General features: G+C 39.0%; 1 protein-coding gene across 3 annotated transcripts; it reads left to right on the top strand.

The window, feature by feature from the left end:
- Window positions 1-442: 442 nt before the first annotated feature.
- On the top strand, window positions 443-23,418 carry alx4a (ALX homeobox 4a). 3 transcript variants are annotated; one of them, XM_047362675.1, is made up of 5 exons: window positions 443-702; window positions 805-1,158; window positions 12,812-13,131; window positions 17,888-18,016; window positions 19,652-23,418. In XM_047362675.1, the coding sequence occupies exons 2-5, from the start codon at window positions 807-809 to the stop codon at window positions 19,970-19,972; spliced, it is 1,122 nt and encodes a 373-aa protein (XP_047218631.1). In that variant the 5' UTR covers window positions 443-702; window positions 805-806; the 3' UTR covers window positions 19,973-23,418. The 3 variants fall into 3 exon arrangements, with proteins under 3 accessions (XP_047218631.1, XP_047218632.1, XP_047218633.1); XM_047362676.1 differs by having other exon boundaries at window positions 454-530; XM_047362677.1 differs by lacking the exon at window positions 443-702 and adding an exon at window positions 9,978-10,020 and having other exon boundaries at window positions 891-1,158.
- Window positions 23,419-23,620: the final 202 nt, after the last annotated feature.

Genomic DNA, 23,620 nt, shown 5'->3' with positions numbered 1-23,620 from the left:
AACTTGATTATTAATAACTTAGCTATACACCTACGCATGTACTTGCTCAATAGTGTGCCAATTTGATCCGTTTTTATATTTTTTTTTGTTTATGTATGGGTTGTTTTCTGTCTTAAAACCTTCGCGTCCGCGTGTTTTGTTCTCCCTACAATACATAATTAGACTGCAAATGACTCTGAAATACGCTTTGAATAATGAAACGCTTCTTTCAAACTTTTAAAGACATAGTTTTATTCAGAAGCCCAAGTTGGCTGAATATGGATAATTTGCCCTTGAACCATTCCGAATGAAGCGTAAAATTGCACTCTTTCTCTCTCTCTCTTGGCCACGGTGCCGTCCGTCACCCATCGCCTTTTATTCATCCCCAAATTACATTAATGTCATGGGTTGAGCCCCACGCCCCCTATTTTGCTTTTTTCTTTCTTTTTTAGCAAATAAGCGCCCTAACTCGTTCATGTCATCAGCATAATCACTTGGGAGAGGTCCTGAAGCCGGGAGTTCTGGGTCCAATCCTCTGAGGGGAGACGTAGGTTTGTATAACTCTACTCAAACCTGAGGGGGAGTTCGGAGTGTTTGGTCAACGGCAGTGGTTCCTGGAAAAGATCTGAATCGTTTCATAACCAAACCCAGCTGCGGTGTCCTGCTGCGGGCTGCAGTCTCTGTGAGCGTGCGTGCGTGCGTGTGCGTTTTCATCTGAATGAGGTAGACGGAGGGGAAGGGGTTTCTGGAGGAGAGACAGAGAGGGAGGAAGAAGGGGAAAAAAGCTTGGTCTTCTTTTCCCCTTTACTCTTTTTTTTTTTTTAGGCATGAACGCTGAGACCTGTGTCCCATACGGCGACATGACATCCATGGATTCATATTATAGCCCATCTGCCGCTCAAGGTAGGGATCACCAGACGGACCACTTTAGGACATTTCCAGCTAGTGACACCAAATACAGCCCCACCGCCTTCCAGTCCAGCAAAGGTCAGGCTTACGGAGAAAAGTCCCGGAGCCCCTTCCAGCAGGAGTGCTATTCATTGGATGCCGCCGCAGCTGGGCAAGGCTCTTTCAGCAAATACCACCTCTTCATGCAGAGGTCCTCCTGCAAAACACCGCCCGCGGAGGACAAACTGCACCAGGAGAGAGGACACAACGGAGCGCTCCTCCTATGCTATGGTGAGTAGAAAACACACGGGTATCTATTAAAAAGATGAAAGTAGAGAAATATTTATTAAAAAAGAAAATAATAATTGAACAGTTAAAACACTTTACCACAAAAATTCACCAGAGCGTTTGGATGCTGTCAGTCAGCTGTTTGGGAAGATGCGCAGGAGCAGAAAGCTGCTTCATCTGCCCAGAAATGGTTTTTGAAATTATATTCGCCTTGCATCCACTTCCTGTCATCTCTAGAGCTTCCTCCTCAGCAGCACACAGGGCAGCAGAGCGCAAAAAGATGGCCCTGCAACAGCCTGGTTATGAAGACGACTAACTTCGCTGTCCTCAAACTATTACATTGTCTGTTTGGATATCAAAATCAAATTAGGGCGCAATTAATGTGCTAATCTGCATTACAATCCTTAAAATTGAAGCTGAGTCGGACAATTAAATTAACGGGTTTTCAGATGACACACGGAAAGCTTCAAACTGATAATACATGTGTCATTGCGCGGCCTGATTGGGCCCAGTTGGATTCATTTGCACCAGGTAATCTACTGAAATTGCTGATTAATAAGGGTGAGAATAAAAGTAAAAAAACATTCCTTAATTTTACACATATAACCAGCACCAGTTTAATTTATTTTCTCACCTTAAACCTTGACGCTTCTCTTTGGACAATAAACCACAAAAATATAATATTTAAGGACACAAAAACCACAGACACGCAATAAATAACTTGAACTGCTTGAAAAAGAATAACATTTCTTTTTTTATTTTACTATGTTTTGCTTTCAATCATAAAACTTACAAAAAAAATCTGTGATCAGCTTTAAGAAAAAAGAAAACTGTCCGCTCAGGTGCTTTTCCTGAAAAAACAGAGCTAAATCTGCTTCTACTAACAGGACTGCAACATTTCCGATGAACTTATTTGTGCATTCACGTTCCTAGAAAGTTTTTATTAATGACATCAACCTTTCAGCTGAGGTGCACTTAAAAATCCCAGACCATGAGCTCGACTTTCAGAACTATAAACCATTTTTAAAAACAAAACAATCAACCCAATAATACTCATTTTTGGACATCATAGTGAGCTTTTACGCATGAAGCCACCACTTCATATTTCGCTGTAGCTCTCTAACCCGCATATTCATCACTGCTGCAATGAATCTGAAGAGCAGTTTAAAGTTGTTTTGACAGTTCAGTCTTCTGGTAGCTCTTTTATGGCTCCATCTTGTCAGGACCACTGAGATAATTCTTCTTCTTCTTTTCTTTCTTTCTTTTTTTAGGCTCATGTGGGTCTCTTAAAACCGGCTGTTAAGTTTTTACCACCCATTAACCCTGACATTGATCCGGTAAAAAGAGATGAAATAAAAGTTTACATTACGTTGTAAACGAGGCGCACTTGTTAGGCTGAGCCTGAAAACCGTAAACACTTCGCTCAGGATGAGCTATTGGGAATACAAAATAAAAAGAAAACTGTGAAAAAAAAAAATGTAATTATTTACTTGAAACATACCCTATGAGATAAATATAATTATAGTTATATAAAAATATATAGTCTCAGTTTTTTATTTTAAATTTGCGTAATAATAGGATTTTTGAATATATTTCCCAAATTAATTAAACTAATTATGTATTTTAAGGTATAAAAGTGCGGTATAAGAGTGCGGATCGTCTGGTTTTCTTGTTTTACAGCAAAGAGGCTTAATGTCCAGATTTACCGAAATAAAGGCAGGAAAAAACATCTCGCCCCCAAAGACAGAGGAACTCCGCCATTAATACGACTCAGATGTCAAACTTCTTTGTTTGCTTTTATTCCCCCCCGCTCACACTGACTTGACCCCGCACTGACAAACCTCCTCCTTAGTACCTCCTGAAGCGTTGGATCAGAGCAGTTCCTGCTTCAATCGCGTTTAGGATAATTTCCCTGAATCACAGATGAAATTAAATAACGACGTCTTAAAAATAAGAGCCAGTTCGGAAGATGCTTACTAGTGATTATCACTGATTGAAGGGTTTTGCTGACTTTTGACTGAGCTGAAGGCGGAAGTAAAACATAATGAACTTACTTGCAGACGAAAAAAAAAAAAGATAAATGATTCCTCTTTTATTTTTGTTTTTTTACTGGAAAATACTGGATAATTTTATCTGCCGGTTTATTTCCTTTATCAAAGTTGTGTTTTTACGCAGAAGAGGTTTAAATTGTCAAAGATGTGCTTTGCTGATGTAATGTGCAGCCTGACATTCTCAGGTGGTTTAAACGCGGATCTCTGATCTGTCTAACGCGAGCATGCTGTCATCTTTAACCGAGGCACTTTAGTCTGACAGAAAGCAGAACGTTCGTTTAATAAACATTTACCTACATTTGAGTCACTAAACATGTTGTTTACAGCCAGCAGGCTGTCAGTCATGCTGCTGCATAAACCAAGGACACACTGACTGAATTATAAGGACGGTAAAAGGAAATGCATGGTGAAGAAGACACAGAACACTGTGTTGGACTGATGCATGTTTACCTACATCAAGTGCATAACCAGGTATCAATGACCTGCAGAATAAGTACTCAGAGTATCTATTGATGAATAGTAAAAAAAAAACTAAGAGCAAATAAATAAATAAATAAATAATATGTTAGTGCATTCCTATCTTAAATTCGTATTAATAAAATGCTACCATAGACATAACACGTTTTGTTGGGCTGGGAGGGCTCTGGCCCTCCCTTGGTGTTGCCGCTAAAGGAACCTCTGCTACTCAAGTTTTTACATGGGAATGTTTTCATAAAAAGTTACAAATTGTCAGAATTAACAGTCAAAATTTGTAACTGCGGTGCAACTATTTTCATTCGTCATCAGTAGCTGCATAAAATGTAACTTGCTTAGACCTTAGGAGCATAGACATTGCTAAGCCCATATTAGAGATGGTGGCAGCATGTTGCTTTGAATGCTACATTCCTTATGAAATATACAGTATAAATATATGGTTGAAGCACTGTGAACTGTTCAATCAGTCTCCATCATGCAACTACCTCGGTGTCCCTGTGAATCTCCAGAGACGTCCTCTTTTGATGTCTCCGTGTCTTCTCTCTGTGTCTGCGGGTGCTGACCTTTATCTTGGCTTCCTTGCCCCTTGTCTGTTTGGAGAAGAGGGTGAGTCCTCCTTTGCACAAAGCAGAAAAATCATTTGAAACCCCAGGTTGAAACTCTTTGGGGTTAAAGTAAAACTCGCTGCAGCATTCGACATTGAACACCAGTTTAACAGCACCAGTAAGACAAGCTGATTTAAATTGTAGGTCCCATTATAACAGGTTTATGCTTGAGATTGCTTGTCATATTTGACCTCTGACACAATTTAAACAAATAAAAACTATTATTTAGCTTTTTTTGGGCCAACATAATTCGGCCGTCTGGATGTGTTTGTTCTTCAAAGCCTTCAGAGGTGATTAAAAGAATGTTTTAGATATCATTTCAGCACCCTGTGAGATTTTGTCACTGGGTTTTTAGTTTCTTTTACTATTTTTGACCCAATACAACCACTTCAGCCTCTGATAACAGTCGTCTGTACAGATTGGTTGGAGCAGGGCATAATGGGAACCAGCACCGGGGCCCGGAAGGCCGAGGAACGCTTCAGCAGGTCCCTGACATGAGTGGAGGTGACAAGGACTCAGGATCATTTTACCATTTAGCCTAAAGTTTAGCAGGATCATTTACATTAGACTCAGTCTGCATGGCCGACTGCGAGCAGTTGGGCAGAAAAGAGCTTGTGAAGTCAACAAGTTTCTTTGGTCTCGTTGCTGCTGTCATCTAAACTGACGTCTCATACAGAAGCAGGACTGAATAAGGTAGACAGAGCGAATTAAATGTTTAATGCTCAGTGTTAAATAAGGTCAAAATCTCAAAGGCTTGAGAAGGTAACTATTTTATGTACAGCATTGTGGTTTTACCGATGTCAAATCACATGAAGCTAAGTTTTGAATGTGCGATTTTGTCAGAAACTATGTAAAACTATGAAAATTGATCTTCTTATTTTTTTTACTTTTTCCCAATTTTTTCATGTGGTACAAAAACCATACAAAACACAAATCTTTAAAATTTTGTATTTCGCTATTATTATTGACACTTTCCTTATAATTTGGTGTCAGTGAGTGGGTTTCACCGAGGTCGCTTATGAGGATGGTGTCTGTAAATGGTAAACTGTATTTAATGATAGATAAATATTAGTTTTAATTTGTTTTATGTGGATCTAATTCGAGCTGCAGATTCGAGTGATAACTTTCATAGATAACATTCAAGAAGTTTGCCAAAAGAAATTGTTACTTTTTCATCCCAGCGCCCTAAACAATCTATTTTTAAGCCGAGAAGTTGTGACTACTGTACTGTAAAGGAAACTGCGTGAGATAGGCAGAGTGTGTGTTAAGGTTTTTTTTTTTAATTGATCAACATTTTCTGTTTCACATAATAATGCATCATCCAAGATTGTACAAAGAATGAAAAAAAAACAATTGTTTAACATTTTCTGTAGCTCTGTTTTGTCGTTCTCGTACTTCACATGTTGCAACGATGCAATGTGCTCATAGCAGCTTATGCCCTAACGCGCAATGCACTTTTGGGCATGATGCATGTAATTTCAGCAAAAGTAGACAAACATTTATTCAATTAAATATAATTAATAGATATTTTTTATTGTTTGTTCTTACTTGATGAAAAATTATACTTTTTACAATAATCTATCCAAACAGAATTATAATTTTGTAAAATTTGTAAAAGAACAGCTTGTAGAAACAGAATTAGATTAATGATGATCTGTTTAAGAGGCCAGTAATGTTTATGCATAAAGAGCTGTATGAACACCAGTTATATTTCTCAGTGTATTAATATTTTAGCTGAATGATAATGTTTTCCATTTGTTTAAGCTAATGTGCTGTCTTATTTACTAATTATAATAATAACTTTACCAGTGCTGTACTGATGTTAAGTGGCAGTTGCATCAGTTTTTGTCGCCCTCAAGTGGCCAACAAAAATCACAAAATAAACAATTATTGTAGGTTTAATTAAAAACAATAATAATAATAATAATAATAATAAGTTCAATACTACTACTAATAATGATCTGCTAAATGAATGAATTATAATAAAAATCTCGTGGGATATTAATATATTGACAATAAAATATTTTATTGGAATCATGGGCTTTTCCAGATTGTATCCTGAGTCTTTTAGCATCTAAATGATCACAAAACGGATTTTATGCATTTCTTTTTCCTTGCTTTTATCTCATTTTTGTCCTTCTACCTTAGATAACTTATCTTCTGTTTGACAAGCATGTTGTTAATCTTTCTCTCTGTCAATATGTGGTTGCAATTTATAGTGTTTCCTTTTAACACTGTGAGTTGACCCCAGTCAGGGCAGTCAGTAAAAAGCCAGAGAAGGTGCCCTGTCGCTTTACATCTGCTTAAAGTTACACTTTGATGTTGCAGCAGTAATATCTGTCCAGGCTGCTCTGACCATCTGACCCATAAGGACTCATTCATTGACATGCGCACAGTCTCACGGTATTATATTGTGAGTCAGGGATGTTATTGGTTCAGTAAACATGAAAATGTTGCTTTTGGAAACAGACAGGGGGCTTTTACACCAATGGCATTGCAGTTAGGTGGAAATTTCCCCTTAACTATAAGCATCTTCTCTGTCAATGCGCAAAGCTGCAGCGACAAGAAACATGGGTAACGGTCGACTCAACTGTAACGAGGACAGTTTTGATATCTGTCTCACCTGTGACAGATTTGGATTGGAATAAAAGCAGGAAACTGTTACAATATCACAGTCCTGCCAAAAAAAAAACAAAACAAAAAAACTTGTGTGATGCTATTAAAGCAAAAGCCTTTGATCAGAGACAGGCCTCATGATTTCCAACAGCCCGAGAGCTTGTGCTTGATGGGGACCAAGAGTTCCAGCAAAGAGAACATGATGTAATGGCAGTATGGCATTAGCACGATAGGAAGAATTGGTCAGCTACAGCATCTTCAGCTGTGTTTTATAGTTTTGGATCTTATAGAGGATGGAAATCTGGCTTTACTTTCCTTTTGAAAGGGTTAATAAAATCAAATAAACCAACTTTCAACTTTGGTTAAATCTGGGGTATCTGCCTGCACAGCTGTACAATGCAAGCAGGGGTGCCTCCATGGTGGCCAAGGGGGAGGGACACTGATAATTTGGGGGTGGCACACCTAAACCGCATAATTCCAACAATAATTAGTTGTCTCAATATGACAATGATTCCAAACACACATCAGAAGTGGGTCTGGAAAGGAAAAAGCTGCCTTTATATGGCCCCAACCTCATTCGCTACTAGTAATACCTAATTTATACACAAAAATCCTGGTCTATACCAGCAGATGACATGAAGAGTGGAGAAATATTGAGTCAGAATTTTAGCAAAGGTTTGTTGATGTCAATCAAAGGTGTGTTGTCTTCTTGTTAATGAACATTTAAACTAGTGGTGGAGGGAGTTTATTTCAGTATTAGAACCCGGGTGTACAATATTCACCCTGTGTAGATTATAGAACATGCACTTATGTGCCTAAATCTTGGCAGTTGTTTAAACTTATGAAGTAACATATTTTAATATACAATACAAAAAACAGATAAAATAAATATTTAAAAGGCCAATTATAATGTAAACTAATGTCATCGTTTTGTCCAAATGTACTTATTTACATTTTTTTAGGTAAAATGAAGTTGAAAACAAAAGTCACAGCTTCATGTGTTTTTACATGTATAACAAAATCAACCTCCTGCGTTAGAAAGGACATTTATGTTTACTTAAAATCAGGCATCCTGCTGACCTTGAATTGTGGTGTCAGGCCCAGTGGTGGTTCTTGCACGAATGACACCCTGGGTGAGCCTCTCCTTTTGCTGCCCTTCTCTCCCACAACCACTACAGCTCTGCATCATCCCTACTGTGTTTCTCTATCGTCACAACATTTTCCCCTCTGCGTGGCTGCTTTCATGATACAAAGATCCACAGAAACAGTCCCAGTTTGCGAAAATGTAATTTCTTCAAATTTCCTGGTTGGGCCAAGCTAAAGGTAACGCTCAGACACTTGAGCTAAGAGAATTTATAAGAACATTAATTTGACCTCAAAAGGGGACATTGTGATCGACAGCACACACCGATATCCCTATTCTCAGTAAGCTGGGGCACCTCCTCAACATACCGGAGTGGATAACAACAATAGAAAACGTGTTTACGGTGCAACTAACAGACAAATATTAATGGGTTTTTAATACAATGCTTGTGCAACCACTTTCTAATGCCGCCCTGGGTAATTGCCCATACTCGGCTGGTACACTGGTGTGGTCAGAACTACCTTGAACTCAACCCACTCAAGACTGTGGAAATGGTGGTGGACTTTCGGAGAACACCACCCCCATACACCCCTCTCACCATCCTCAACAACACTGTATCGGCCGTGGACCACTTCAGGTTCTTAGGATCCACCATTTCTGAGGACCTGAGATGGTCTTCACACATAGAAACTGTTCGAAAGAAGGCCCAGCAGAGACTGTACTTCCTGAGGCAACTCAAGAAGTTCAACCTTCCACAGGAGCTGCTGGTCATCTTCTACACTGCCATCATACAGTCTGTCTTGTCTTCATCCATCTCAGTGTGGTTTGGCTCATCCACAAAACAGGACAGGTCCAGACTGCAACGAATAATCAGGAATGCAGAGAGAATAATCAGGGCTGACCTTCCCTCCATCCAGGACTTATACAAGTCTAGGGTCAGAAAAAGAGCTGCTAAAATCTCTGCAGACCTCACACACCCTGCACATAAACTGTTCAGAGCTTTACCTTCAGGCCGCCACTACAGAGCACTGTTCACTAAAACCAGCCGCCACAGAGACAGTTTCTTCCCCCAGGCTGTTTCTCTGATGAACATTCAATAGAGTACAAAACAACAGCATACAGATGTTGCAAATGCACTTTTATTATAAATGTGTATATTGTACATTGTAAATATGTATATTCTGTAATACAAAAACAAAACCAAAGAGCAAAGTGTACCGGAGTCAAATTCCTTGTTTGTATGTACGAATTTGGTAATAAAGCTGATTCTGATTCTGATTCTGATATGGCCCATATCAAAAACTGCCAGTGGTTAGACCACATTGTTAGATCATGTACTTTCTGTGCACATTTGAGCATAGAGGATTCTTCAAATAACCAACGTTACGGTGAAAAAGGCAGAACACGCTAGTAAGGATTAAGATAAGTACTAGAATAATTGTGCGGTTAAAATCTCAAAATTCAATCACTGATCTGTCTGGCCAGGGGGAGCAATGCGGGGCAAGTAAATTTATAGGGGTTGCCATTGCCAGTAAATAAATAAATACGTGAAAGTTATTATTGTAAAGCACTTTTCCCAGTAACAACATACAATGAGTAAAACAGAAATACTTAACACAAAACTGTCATAAAATAGTCATAATGCCCAAGTCGAACTAAAAACTGTTAGAATAGAAATGGTTTTAGCTGCTGAAAAGTATCCCCAGAATTTTCACTTTGTAAAAAGAACATCCATTGCATTTCACAGACTGGGTGCTACTGTTTGAAAAAATGTATCTGCTTGTGTCCTTAAGCAAGTGTGGGGACCATTAAGTGGTTCTAATTAGATGACTGAGAAGAGGTTAATGGCTGAATCAGGAATATAAGAAGGAACCTGGCCATTTAAAGCTCTGAAGGACCAAAAAGGCAAACATTTTATAGAATACATTTTAAAACTAACTGGCAGCCAGTGCAGCAACTTTAAAACAGTGGTTATTTTATTTCTTCCATTAGAGCCCGTCAGAATACTTGCTGCTGAATTCTGGACTACCTGAAGGTAAGATAGCCTCTTTTTATTGACACAAGTGACCCATTGCAGTAATTTAGTTGTGTGCAGATGAAAGCGTAAGTATTGTCTCAAATTCAGTTGTAAACAGCACTTATCTGAGTTTTTAGGTGTTCCTAATTTGAAAAAACCTGTTTCTTATTAATTGAATTATGTGATGCCACAGGGATAAAGCTTAATTAATAATTAGACCTATTACTGAGACTCGGCTTCTGTGAGAATAACAATTCGGCCAGTTGCTGTTTAGTGGCAGAGCTAGCACTGTCCGGTGCAATAATTAAAGTTGAACTTATTTACGAATTTAGCTGTACATAATAGTTGCTCAACCATGCCTAATACTTGCGAGGAAGTTAATTAAAAAAAGACTATTTACACCTCAGGGCATTTTATTTAAGCAGTACGCGCGAATATCATCCGTGAAGAGATGAATCATTAAATATGATTGAACCTCTGAATTATCTGACCTAATGGAAAAACAGGTAACAAAAAAAAGATAGGCCCCAGGACGGTACTTTGAGGAACTCCATAGCTGATGACATGATCTTGTTTGCAAGCACACTGAAGCTCCCACCAGATACTCCACCATCATGAACAAAATACTGTAGCATAACATACATGCTAAGTTCAAAGCATACAGTTTAGCCTAAAACTATTCATACCACTGGCAGACTTAGAGTTAAAATTATTTTTTGTTCCACTGAAAAGTTGGTTTCTGAATAAGGCAATATAAAGATAATATCAATTTTGTATATAACAAAAAATTATTTAAAAATAATAAAAAATAATAATAATTCGTTTTTATTAGATTTTATCTAAAAATGGCATGTCAAAAATTATTTATACCCTTTTTAATAATCACTGGAAAAATCTTTACTGGCACTGGATCAATCAAATCTTTTTCATAACTGCTGGCCAGCTCTTTGGTTGTTTTTATTTTGAGGATTTACTGTATTTTTTGTCATGAGCTCGAGGTCTTTGAGGTTGGAAGCCCTCCTTGCTATCACCCAAATAATATACAAATATTCATCTATTAGGTGGTACCTTGATAACTGAGCAGAATTTTGTTCTCTTTTGGTCTCTTTTTTCAAAATAAGAGTATAAAAAGTCAGATAATTAACAAAGGTAAGCAGTTGTGTAACATGTTTAAGTTTTTAGGAGCTTGTAAACATCTCCTAGTTTTAACCTGATACATTGATGGATGAGCAGATATGTTTTAGACCTCGGCAGTCTTAAAAAATAATTTGGTGAAGTGATATGTTACTGAAACTGAGAGAGACAGCTCTCACTGAGTGGCCTGTACCCATGTCCTACATGGGAATGTGTTTTCCGAAGCAATGCGTGCTTTTATTTTAGCTTGGATCAGGCAGAGTTGGGAAAGGAGCTGCCAGTTCACAACAGAGAACTGGCAGAGGCAAAGCTGTGGAAATTTATGATCAGAGAGTTGCCTTAGGTTTTACAGTTAAACTGCAGCCGCGAAGGAATCAAATGTGAGTGCAATCGACAGGGAGAAAAAAAAAGATTTTTATTGTTCTTGGATCCCTGGGAATTACCCAGCAGCAATTTATTTGTGACAATCTTGTTGCAGATGTGACTTTTCGTTCACATGATATGCTTCAAAACATTTTGCACTCACAAACAGTAACTAAGTAGAGAAAATAAAAGGAGAAGTGTTTATGATTGTGTCTTGTAGTGGATGATGCTGGTGGTTTAGAAGTCGTGGAATGAAATCTGCAACTTTTAGTCACACATCATAGACAGTCAGATCAAATTTCTCCGGGTTATTTTATTACCCCCTAAAGACTCAGAAAGTGTCAGAAAGTTCTTGCTCTTGCTATTACCTTTTTTTTTTTTTTTTTAGATTTAATTTAGTATTTTAAGCATTGCAATACTTGTATTGTTGTTCTTTATGAGTTTTTACATATTTTCTAACAGGTTTCTCTTCCAAATGAAAACTCTTGTCTCAATGAGACTACCTGTATAAATAAAGGTTTAATAATAATAATAATAGAAAAATCCATGGTCCACCAGATTAAGCAGCCAGTTTTACAAGCAGATGCTCGACATTGTACACCAACACATTTCACAATAAAGTTTCTTTGTTCCACCCCTTCAAACCTCATAAATTAAAATATTAATCCCACAAAGAAATCATTAGTACTGAATGTACTGTCAGAGGCCAGTTACTGGAAGTTTAGTCAAAAAAAGGCCCGCTGTTTTCTTCTGTTTGATTTTAGACGGAACTAATAGGATGATCCATGTTTATTCCCAGGAGGAAAATCTTCTAAGATGGACTCAGATCAAAAATATTACACTGAGATTTTAATGGGGACATTTTGTTGGATTTACGACCAAAATATTCAGCAGATTTTTGTAGGATATAGCACTAAATATTATAGGTTTGGTTGAATAAAAGCAGAAGAGAAGACATATGGTAAACATGGGAAATACAGCTGTGCGAATTATGATCAGTAGAAGTCTGTCTGGAAATCAGCAGGGACTCACTCTCTGAGAACATTTGCACTTATTTTGAAACCTCAGGCCAATAAGGTCACCTGAAAAATGAAAACATCTTTGACGTCCAAATATATTAAACACATATATATCCTGTTGCACCCTCTGAAAATCACACCCTATTTTCTTTACATAACATTCCTTATTGCTTCCCTTTTTCATCATTAATCTTCAGTTTGACAGTGACAAATTTACAAAGAGCTGTTTCATTCCATTAATTTGGTCTTGAGAAAACAATTTTAAGAGTCACACACACTTCCTGTCTCTGCAGGTAAAGACAGCTCAGGCCTGACAGACTCTGATTTGGCCCAGGACTCAGATCCACCTGGAATGGACTCCAGATACCTGGTTGTGAAGGATCAAGGTGTCAAGGCGGCCTCTGAAAGGTCACCGAGCAATGACTTGGCGAGTCCGCTGGAAAAAGCTGATGGTGGTGAAAGCAACAAGGGCAAAAAGAGACGCAACCGCACCACCTTCACCAGCTACCAGCTTGAGGAGCTGGAGAAGGTTTTCCAAAAGACGCACTATCCTGATGTTTACGCCCGGGAGCAGCTCGCTTTGAGGACCGACCTGACTGAAGCCCGAGTGCAGGTAAGACCATATAAACAACATAACTAAGTGGGCTTGGGCTACATTTATTCCTAAAAAGATACAAAAAAGCTCTGCATTGCAAGATAAGAGGCTTTAAACAACAAAACCTCCTGGATCCTTCTGCATCTGCAGAGATAAAGTCACTCACAGAACAACATGAGAGATTTATCTGGTAATGTGGGAGTGGGGAGAGAGAGTGTGGAGGAGTGGGAGTTTGCAGAGGCCAGGGGGCCCAGGGGGGCTCAGGGGTACTGAGGTTTGAGCTGCCTGGGCCTCATATGTGCAGTTTAAAAAGAGTAGACTTTCATCAACACATGGCTCTACTGTGTTTTTCTTTGGGATCGTCTTGATGGCTTTATTCTTTACACTTTCAAAGTTGAGTTTCCTGAAATTTTGCGATCGTTCCTGTCAGTTTCTCTCTGGTCTGATGCCTACAGCGCACCTCTGACCGTTTAGGCTCAATTAGCTTAGAAACTGGTCACAACTGCTGTAATGCATCCCAACATCAGAGAGCAGTGAAAGAGACCTCCACCAGATCTGCACCATGCCTTTGTGTGGTGCATGTAGATGAGAACCAAAGCCCCTGGATTTTCTTTGTTTTTCTTTCATTACAGTCCCGTTCAGACAAGAATGTGTCCCTGATGTGATCTCCAAGAGGTGTGAAACCTTTCCCATGGGTTTTCTTTGGTTGGGCTGTTATATGCATACTTTAAGTTCTGGCCAAAACAAACCTAATATTTCAAATTCTGGCGCTGTTCTTTCCATGAGCGTCATTTCAGATGAGATAAGAGATTGATCAAAAAAACCAATCCTCCACATGATAAGCTGAAGCAGTGATTGAAAAACACAGGAAATCTGTCCGGCCTCCAGGGCATGAAGGCATGCCGCTCCGCAGTTCATGCTATCACTGACCTGGCCGCTGCAGATGGATGCCTCTTTACAGCCGTCAGCTCTCCCCGCAGCCCTCTTAAACACTCGAGTTAAAAAGATAAAAGACACGAGATGTCTTGTCAGCCAGAAACCTGGGTTTTTTGCACCACTCAGGTAATTCACACACAGGAGGAAAATTCAAAGCTCATCAGATCAGCATCCAGAGTAAAAGAAATGTTAAGAAAAACCCTGAACTGCTGATAAAAAACATACCTCAAAACATATAGATTCTTTTTATTTTCTTACAAAAAATGAGAGCAAACCAACCTTAATGGTTGATGGTTCCCATACACACATACATGCACACCAAATAGCAGGGGACTTTCTGTTAAACAACCCCAGGGTCTTGAGTTGTTTGCTTTTTTAGTCTCAGGGTTTCAAAGGATGTGGGTGAATTTAGATCTGAGTCACATACACTACATGTGAAGGTCATGGGTTACAGGTCAGGGGTGTCCGTAGCATCACATCTCTCAGATTTGCTGCTCTGATAGTCCAGAGAGCCTAGATGGCATCTGACGTGGAGTTCACCGGGGAAACACAGGTGTCCACATGAGTTTCCAGATGAAAGATGAAATGCTGATCCCACCTACAGAAAGAAAGAGGAGGCAGGATGCTCAGAGCACACCTTAAAGAGTCTAGAAATGTTTGCATTCTTATGTTATCATGTGAAGATATCTGTTGAACTGAGATGGTATGTGAAACCATATGAAACCAAATGACTGTGTTTTTAAGTCATCTTTATTTTAAATTGAAGTCATATTTAGACCACCTCATGTTAAATGGGTACTATTAGGCTCTCTCCCCTGTCTGATTATAATTTATACTGATGTTTGGTGTTTTAGCACAGTTAGGATTACCACATTTATTTCTATTTGTTAAATAGCAGAAAAAAGAGCAAGATAATATTTTAGATGATTTACATACAATTACCATGCCTTAAAACAATCTAAGAAGTCCCAGATGATGATAAAGATGATGATGTCATGGCTTTCTAAGCTTTTGACACCCACCTGTATATGTATTTTAAGCCAACCTCTAAAACACACTCCTTCTTTGTGTGAAGTCATTGAAAAATGTAAAGGCACCAGAAAGATATTTGTAGACCTCCACAAGTCTGGTTCATCCTTGGGTACAATTTGCCTGAAGTTGCTAACGTTAATCTGTTCAAACAGTTATCTGCAAGCATAAAGACTGTGGGAATGTTCAGCCATCATTCCGTTCAGGATGGAGACAGCTTCTGTGTCTCGGAGATAAACGTGTCTCAGTGTGAAATGTGCGACTCAACCCCAGAACAAAAGCAAAAGAGCTTGTAAAGTTAGTGGCTGAGGTTGTTGAGAAAGTGTCATTATCCATCCTGTACCGACATGGGCTGAAAGGTCACTCAGTAAGAAGGAATCTATAACTCCAAAAGCAACAAAAAAAATTTTGTTTACAGTTTGCAAATAGACTCAGGGATAACAAGCTTAATTTTTGGAAACATGTTTTGTGGTCTGATGAAACTAAAGCTTAAGTTTGGCCATAATGCCCATTGTTACAAAATGAAGAAGCTTGCAGGCCTGAGGATGCAGTATGCAGGAAGGGGGTGGCCACATAATGTTGTGAGGATGCTTTACTGCAGAGGGGAATGGTGTACTTCACAGAATAAATGGCATCATAACGAAAAAATTTTATGTTGATATATTGAAGCAACATCTTAAGACATCAACCAGGAAGTTAAAGCCTGGATGCAAACGAGTCTTCCAAAAATGGACAATTATCCTCATCATAGATCAGTTACAAAGTGGCTTTAGGACAACAAAGTCAATATTTAAAGTGGACATCACAAAGTCCCGCTCTTTCATCGAAAACAATCGTGGGCAGAGCTGAATAGGTGGCCTACAAACTTGACTCAGTTACACCAGTTATGCTGGGAGGAGTGGGCCAAGCCTGGGTAAACTATTGTGAAAAAGGTTGTGGTTTTCCGAAAATTTTTTAACTCAAGTCAAACAGTTTAAAAGTAATTCTACCACATACTAAAGAATTTCCATTAAAGCTATTCACTTTGAAAATGGAACAAGACATATGTCTCTCATTGTTCTGGTTTTCAATTGATAGAAAAACACAGATTCCCAAGATAAAGAAGACATAAACTAACAATGGCAGAAACATTTTTTCTTCCTAAAATGATTTAACACTATCAAGGGTAACTGTAGTTTACCTTTGCCACTGTGTGCTGAGATTTAGTTGTGCAAATAATTACTTTAACTCAGATTTATCAGTGAGACAAAAAAAAAAAATGTTATACCAATAAATGTTTATTACAGTAAGGTTCTAAAAAAAATTGTATTTCCATTGAGTTTTAAATGAAAACAGAAAACCCATTAATAGTATATCGCTTTAACCTCGGTCCACTGGTGTCCTCCGCTGACCTTACAGGGCAAATAAAACTCTCCTTTCAGAGATTTTTGAAGAAAATGAGAACAAAACTTGCAACGATGAGCGTAAACACTGGTCAGATATGTCTCTGTTATATTATTGGAGTGTTTTGGGAGCTGGAAAACTGAAGCCATGCTCACCAGCCCCTGTTTTTTTTTATTTCCTACTTGGTTTGGAAGGTGAAATGAGTGACAGCAGAGGCAGGTTATCAATCCTCTGAGCTGCACTCTCACTTCAAAGTGTTTTTGGCCCCTGTACAGCCTTCCTGCTGGGGCCAGTTTGGTATTTCTCTGCTCTTTCTCTCTGGGGCAGTAACATAAATAAAGCCTCATTGAGAGTCTACCAGCTACTTAAGCTGTCAAGGTCTTTACCAATTACTGTCACAAGGCAGTGTGTGCAGGACAGAAATATGTTAGAGCTGCATAATAGCCAACAGACTTGGAGGAAGGCAAACACTGAGATGTTCAGAGATTCAGAATTTGAGGAAGAACGTGACGCACACGATCATTACAATAAACCCATAACGAAACCTTTTCAGTGAGCCATCTCAGACCGGGTGGTGATGATTCAGCTCAAAAGAAGACATATCAAACATCAAGGACAGAGGGATTATGGTTTCAAATCTGTGCGCTTCTAATTTAGAAGGAGACAGTGTCTGAAAGCCAGATGTTTTAGGCTTCAGGAAATTAAAGAGGAAAATCCAAACAAACACCAATTATAATCCCATCTCACTTTTCAAATACACCTTTTGCCCCATCCGTGAGGCGTCTGAGCAAAGATCAGATGCATGGTATCGGAAAAGCACCAGACAGAAAAGTTAGTCTGGTTTAATTTGTGTCCAACAAGGTAAGTTTCAGTGGAAGCAACAACATTCTCTGGCAAGAATAAAATCAAATGTTTAAATTTAGATGTTTAGATTTGCTACAAAAATGGTAAATGATGATTACAGTGCAAGAGAAAAAGTGCATTTTGATTACTTTGATTACTAAAGTTAAACACACTCATTTTTGCAGTAAACACAGTCAGATTTAGATGTCGAAGACAATTATGGAGGAGAAAAAGCACATGTTGTGGTCACACAACAAATAAGCAAAGGTGAGATGATGGTAGAGTCATAAACACTACAAATCATCCACCTAATCGCTCAGCCTCTCAGGAATTGCCTCTGAGTTGCAATCCTGAGACTAGGAATTAACACTAAATTTAAAGACTTTTTAACATGAATCAGATTCTCAATTAAAATATCTGAATAAGAGTATATCCTTTAGATCTCAAGTAGAAGTGTATTCAGGTTCTTATTTTACTCACAGACAATCGCTTCACCTGAAAGCTGCGCTGCTCTCTTAGACGACCTGTAAACCCTTGTTTATTATTTGATAATTTATGGCATTTTGTTCATTTTTCTTTGCAGGTGTGGTTCCAGAACCGGAGAGCAAAGTGGAGAAAGAGGGAACGATTTGGTCAGATGCAGCAGGTCCGAACACACTTCTCAACTGCCTACGAGCTGCCTCTTCTAACGCGTCCTGAGAACTATGCACAGGTGCAGGAACAACACAAAAAACACAAAAATCTAAACACTTTGATATGATCTTCTTAAGGGGCCTTCAGTTTGTTTGCATTGTTTGTTCTGGTGTCTGGTTTTTCTCTTGGCGTGTGGGGTTCAGGTCCAGATAGTTTTCAGGCCAGTCAAGCACAGTAATTAAACCAGGCATTGGTAGTTGTGACATTGTGGGCAGGTGCCAAATCCTGCTGGAAAACAACATCAGTATCAACTCTGCTGTCTAGAAGCAGATTCCATGAAACACCGCTGCGCTGACTATGGATTTGGTAATGCACAGTGGACCAGCACTGGGAATTAATTCCCTAAATAATCACTGATGCACAAACTTCCCAATGGACTTCAAGCAATAGGACTCTATGTCTCTTGACTTTGCTTCCAGACTTTGTACTGTTGATTTCCAAATGTAATGCAAAATGTACTTTCATTTGAAAAGAGGGCGGTACCACTGTTACCTTGCTGCAAGAAGGTCCTGGGTATAAATCCCAGCCTGAAAGTTTTGCACACAGAGTTTTCATGTCCTCCCCGTCAATCATGGCCTTTTCCAGATACTCCAGCTTCCTCCCACTGTCCAAAAACATTCTTGCTAGATTAACTGATCTCTCTAAATTACCCTTAAGAGTGAGTATGCATGGTTGTTTTTCCCCTGTGTGTGCATGTAATGGACTGGCAACCTTTCCAGGGTGTATCCCGCCTCAACCAATCAACCAACCAACCAACCAACCAACCCCCATGCAGCCTTGCACGGATAAGTGGGTATAGACAATAGATGGATGGACGAGCAGAAGACTTTGAACCACTGACCAACAGCACAGTCATTTTTCTCCTAAGCCCATATAGGAGGTTTCTGATGTTGGTTCTGATGTTTGAGAGTGGCTTAACACAAGGAATGAAACAGTAGTAGCCCGTTTGCTAGATACATCTGTGTACAGTGGCTCTTGAAACCCTGAGTCTAGATATAGTCCATACCTAGTGAATCTCCCAAAAACCGTTACATTTGTTTTCCTTCTAAATTCCCTCAAGGCTAAGGTTATCCGTGTTGCACCTTTTCCTCCAACACTTTTTCCTTCCACTCAACTTTTGAGTAATATGCTTGGCTATGGCAAGACCAAGAAGAAGATAAACTTTATTATCCCCATGGTGCAATTTCTTTTGCATTCATCAAAGAACAAATACACTCTGAACAGCTTCTTTAGTAATGTCTTGTAGGTCAGTGACTGCTGGACAACAGTCAGGTTAGCACTCTTGCTCATTGTTGTGAAGGCCATAACATAATATTAAAAATCCTTTTTTTTTTTTTGGTCTTCAAATGTCCTGAGAAACAGAACTGTTGTTTTTTATTAGCTATAAGCTATAATTTTCAAAATGAACAGAGATAAATGCTGTGTATAATTTATATAAAAATATAAATTACTGAATCAAATGAACTTTCCAGTGATATTCTAATTTATTGAAATGTTCCTGTATATACTGTAGACACATTTTACTAAATGGCTTAACCAGCAGAGAATATTTGTCTAAAAACAAGGACACATCAAATACCTTAGAAATGCTTCATATCCACAATAACGCCTCTCTGCCTACCTAACAGTGTTTACTTCCAAACAATGCTTTCAGATCCAGAACCCTTCCTGGATAGGCGGCAGCAGTGCAGCCTCTCCAGTCCCGGGCTGTGTTGTGCCCTGCGACACCATGACCACCTGCATGACCCCTCACCCACACTCTGCCAGCGGGGTCTCCGATTTCCTGGGTATTCCGAGCCCTGGGGGACATGTTGGACAGCCTCACATGGGCAGCCTGTTCGGAGGATCTCCTGGCATGGCTGGAGGCATCAACACATACGATCTCAACATAGATCCCGACCGGAAATCCTCCAGTATTGCCGCTTTGCGTATGAAAGCCAAAGAGCACAGTGCTGCCATTTCTTGGGCAACATGATGTGATAATGTACACTGGATTGGGGATCTTACACAAAGCCAGCAATGAGTTAGGGGCACTTAATTCAAAACTCTGCAGGAAAAGTGACTACATTTGCTGGCTGGCAAAGATTTGTCATGTTTCAGTGCCTCTCCTGGAGGAAAGCATCACTGTGTGAAAGCATCATAGAGATGCTGTGTAGTTCTAAAGAAAGACAAAAGAGGAGGCTTTCAAAGAATCCCATGCACTTATTTGCCCAAGTTTATTAACTGTTGTTTGTACATCGCTTTCAGTGTATGCCGTCTGTAGTTTGGTGCTGTTTTATTTTTACTTTATTTAATTTCTTGTGTTTTTTTGCAAAGTATTATGTGTTTTTGCTTTTGGCGTTTACAGATGGTTCAACAAAAAACTGAAATTTAGTATTAACCTTTTTAAGCCACATGGTTTTTGTTTTGTCAGCAATATTTTTAGCATTAACAAATTTTTTTTTAATCTGAATTACTGAGGGGGGAAAAAGGAAAAAAGAATTCTGAAAACCATCTGGCACATCCATCACGTTAACTGTTAAAATAAGCAACTCTGAGTCAGAGTTTAGGCAAATCTGAATTTAGAAGTGATTCTGCTCCCTCACATTTAAAGGTCAAGTGGATGAAATGTGATTAGATTGAGTACGATCGAGACGGGAGATCCACCTGCTGCACTGACTCGGCCTGCAAAGAGGAAGCGATGGAGGTGCACAGCAGGCCTGCTGCTCTCTGGACAGGCCAGCCTCGGAGTGCCAGCCTCCAAACAGATTCACCTGTTTCCAAAAAGGACAGTTTCTCTAATAAGTGGAATTAACTGTGCCCCCTGCTTTGCTCGTCTCACAAGCTTCAGAGAAGTAAATTTCCACTACTCAAACTGCCAGGAATAACACAGAAACAAGCAATCATCTCCTGAAAGAGAAGACTGGCGCAGATTATAAAGTGTGTTTCGACACTCGAAAGCCTTAAAAGGTTGTCATTGTTTAACAGCCTTTTCTGGATTTTTAACAAGAATGTGTTTGGTTGTCAAAGCAGTTCAGCCATTGAGAAGCAGCACAGCCGCAGCAGCACACATGGTATTGTTTTTTGTCTTTGTCTAGTTGTTCCATTCAAATTCTTTAAAGCATCAAAGTCCCTGTTTGAAGTTTGTTGATTGAAAAACATATTTACACAGAGGTGCCCATGTGATAATACAACAGTAATTAATTATAGTACAATCTTCAAGTACAGTATGGAAGAAGCCTAAATGTTGTAATGTCATAAAAGAAACTGTCGGACAATTGGGGATCTGGTAGACCTTTAGTACAGGTTTACTGGTTAGGTCTTTAGAAAATGAAGGAAGGTGAAACAGATCAACAAAGTCCTAAAAAGAGAAGCACATAATCTAAAATATTTTCATTGACAGATTGGAATAAAAGGAGATCTTTGTAAAACAGTGTCTAAAGATACTGAACATGCAACAGGCTTGAATAAAGTTGTGTTACCTTCAGTCATTCTTATTATATATTTGCATTGTCAAATCTATCTTTCTGACAAGGGGTGACCCATTTCGCAAAACAGGCCCACAGCATGATACAACCTTTACCATGTTTTTCTGTAGACTCCTTATTGTAATACTTATCTAAGGAGTCCTCTCTAGTGCCAATAAAAATGACCTGGCAATATTCTGTCATGAAACCTCATTATACTGAAAAATCCAGGCTGATTGTCTCATGGCCAATGACTGTTTAAAGGCTTGATGTCTCCACCTTCATGTCCAGCAAAACTGAAAACAATAAGCCAATTTCGAAAGAAAAAAAAAAATGTTACCTTTGGAAATGGTTAAAAGATATACATTTTTGTTTATTCTAAAGTAAAACGGTACAGTAAGACTTCAGTAATTGAGCCTAAGACAATTAAGTTATTTTCTTTTTTATTTCTTTTTTTTTTTGCCATTGTTGAAAAGGATTTTAATTAAATTCACCCTTTACCATAATATTTATGTGTATTTTTTACAAGGGCGTCAAAAGTGAATGACTTCAATAGTCATTCACTTTTGCACACTAGAACAACAGGATGTCTGTGTTACTTTGTAGGAGCAGGAAAGAGAATAAATAGGTAAAAGCCAGCTGGATCTAACCAAATGTTTCATATCTCACTGGGGATATATCTCATACATTTTAACATTAAGGACTATTCCCCCTCCGGCAAAAGCTTCCTCTAGTGACTACTCTAGACTTCAGTATCATGAGGTTGTACATATTTCCAGTGACTTAGTTCAAAGTTTTATTTAGGCTTAAAGCAAAACATAGGCTTTTATTGTGTTGAAGTTAATCTGAAACATTGCACCAGATCTAGAGGCAGAGGATATTCCTAAAGTGAACCATATTCACTCTGGTTTTTTCTGGTTGGTCAGAGCAGCAACATGACCATAACCCGTCAGTAGAGATCACCCTAAAAGCATCTACATTATCTAAAACACTGCAGTCCAAACACAAGGTATATGTGTGTATAGAAGACAAAGTGTATTCTCTCTGAGATTGGGCGCCCTAAGTTGTAGCTGAGGGGCTGGACGGAGGGCAAGTTGTGAGGGCGTCTCTGTGCTCCGGTGTTCTGGGAAAAGGACAGTGCACACAGCTGCACTCGAGGGGGTAAATGCAAAACAAACATGCGTGACATGCTTATACCCTCAGCTGTCACGGCTCTGCTTTCAAAGGATTCAACCCCTATCACAACACAATTCGCCACGCCTCTTCCTGGGCTCACTTCCACCAGCCCCAAAGCTGCAGCCCCTCATCAGCTGTACGGTCCGAGGCCCGGCCAGATCAGGCTCTTTAATTAACACAGAGCCATGTGGAGGCTGCAGACTACCGTATTGTGTGTCAGGATGGACAGGACCGCCTGTCTCTGGTTTAATGAACACTGCAGATCTGCACAGAGCATGCACACATACCAGCACTGAGTTGCTCAGGTTTACAGAACACATACTCAGAGTTTTAGCTTTTTGTAAGACTTTAGGTTTTGTTTGTCTTTACTCGTAGGTCTGTTAATGCAAGAAAGCTGCATTATTTCTGCCATGAATAACACCATTTCTCAATTTTCTGATACTACTGAAGTCAAGCAATCAGTATAGGAGTAACTATATGATGAATATATGTGCTGAGGAATTAGTCTACATGCAGAATGATGTCATAACTCTTGGAAATGTTAGGAAATTTATGTTTAGTTGATCATTTGAGTCAGTTTATCAAGTATTTGAATGTACTTTCAAGTACACTTTAAATATACTTTTTTCAGAAAATATGGTGTACAATTGTATTTTACAGAGATTTGAACAGACTTTTCGGCTTAGGTTCTTTAAAAAAAATTTTTTTGTTTTGTTTGTGGCTTTAAGCTGCCTTTTGAGTTACGAAATCTGCTATCGCTTGTGTTGTTTGACTGATTAAAGTACTATAAGTTATTGAACATTGGTGAGAGTTCATTACGGTGGACATTCAAGTCATTTTCTTGCATCTGTGGGAGTTGATGGTGTAGTTGAACATACTTGGAAAAGTTATGGAAATAGATACCCAGAAACGTTCGATGGGGATTATTGGTATTAATAGCAGTAAACTGGAAACTGTGGAAAATTTAGACAAACTGATTCATAACCAACCAAATATTTAGT

This window comes from Girardinichthys multiradiatus, chromosome 4 (assembly GCF_021462225.1).
Source record: "Girardinichthys multiradiatus isolate DD_20200921_A chromosome 4, DD_fGirMul_XY1, whole genome shotgun sequence".
NCBI lineage: Eukaryota > Metazoa > Chordata > Actinopteri > Cyprinodontiformes > Goodeidae > Girardinichthys > Girardinichthys multiradiatus.
The sequence above is the reverse complement of the archived record's forward strand: the minus strand, read 5'-3'. Positions and strand labels throughout refer to the sequence as shown.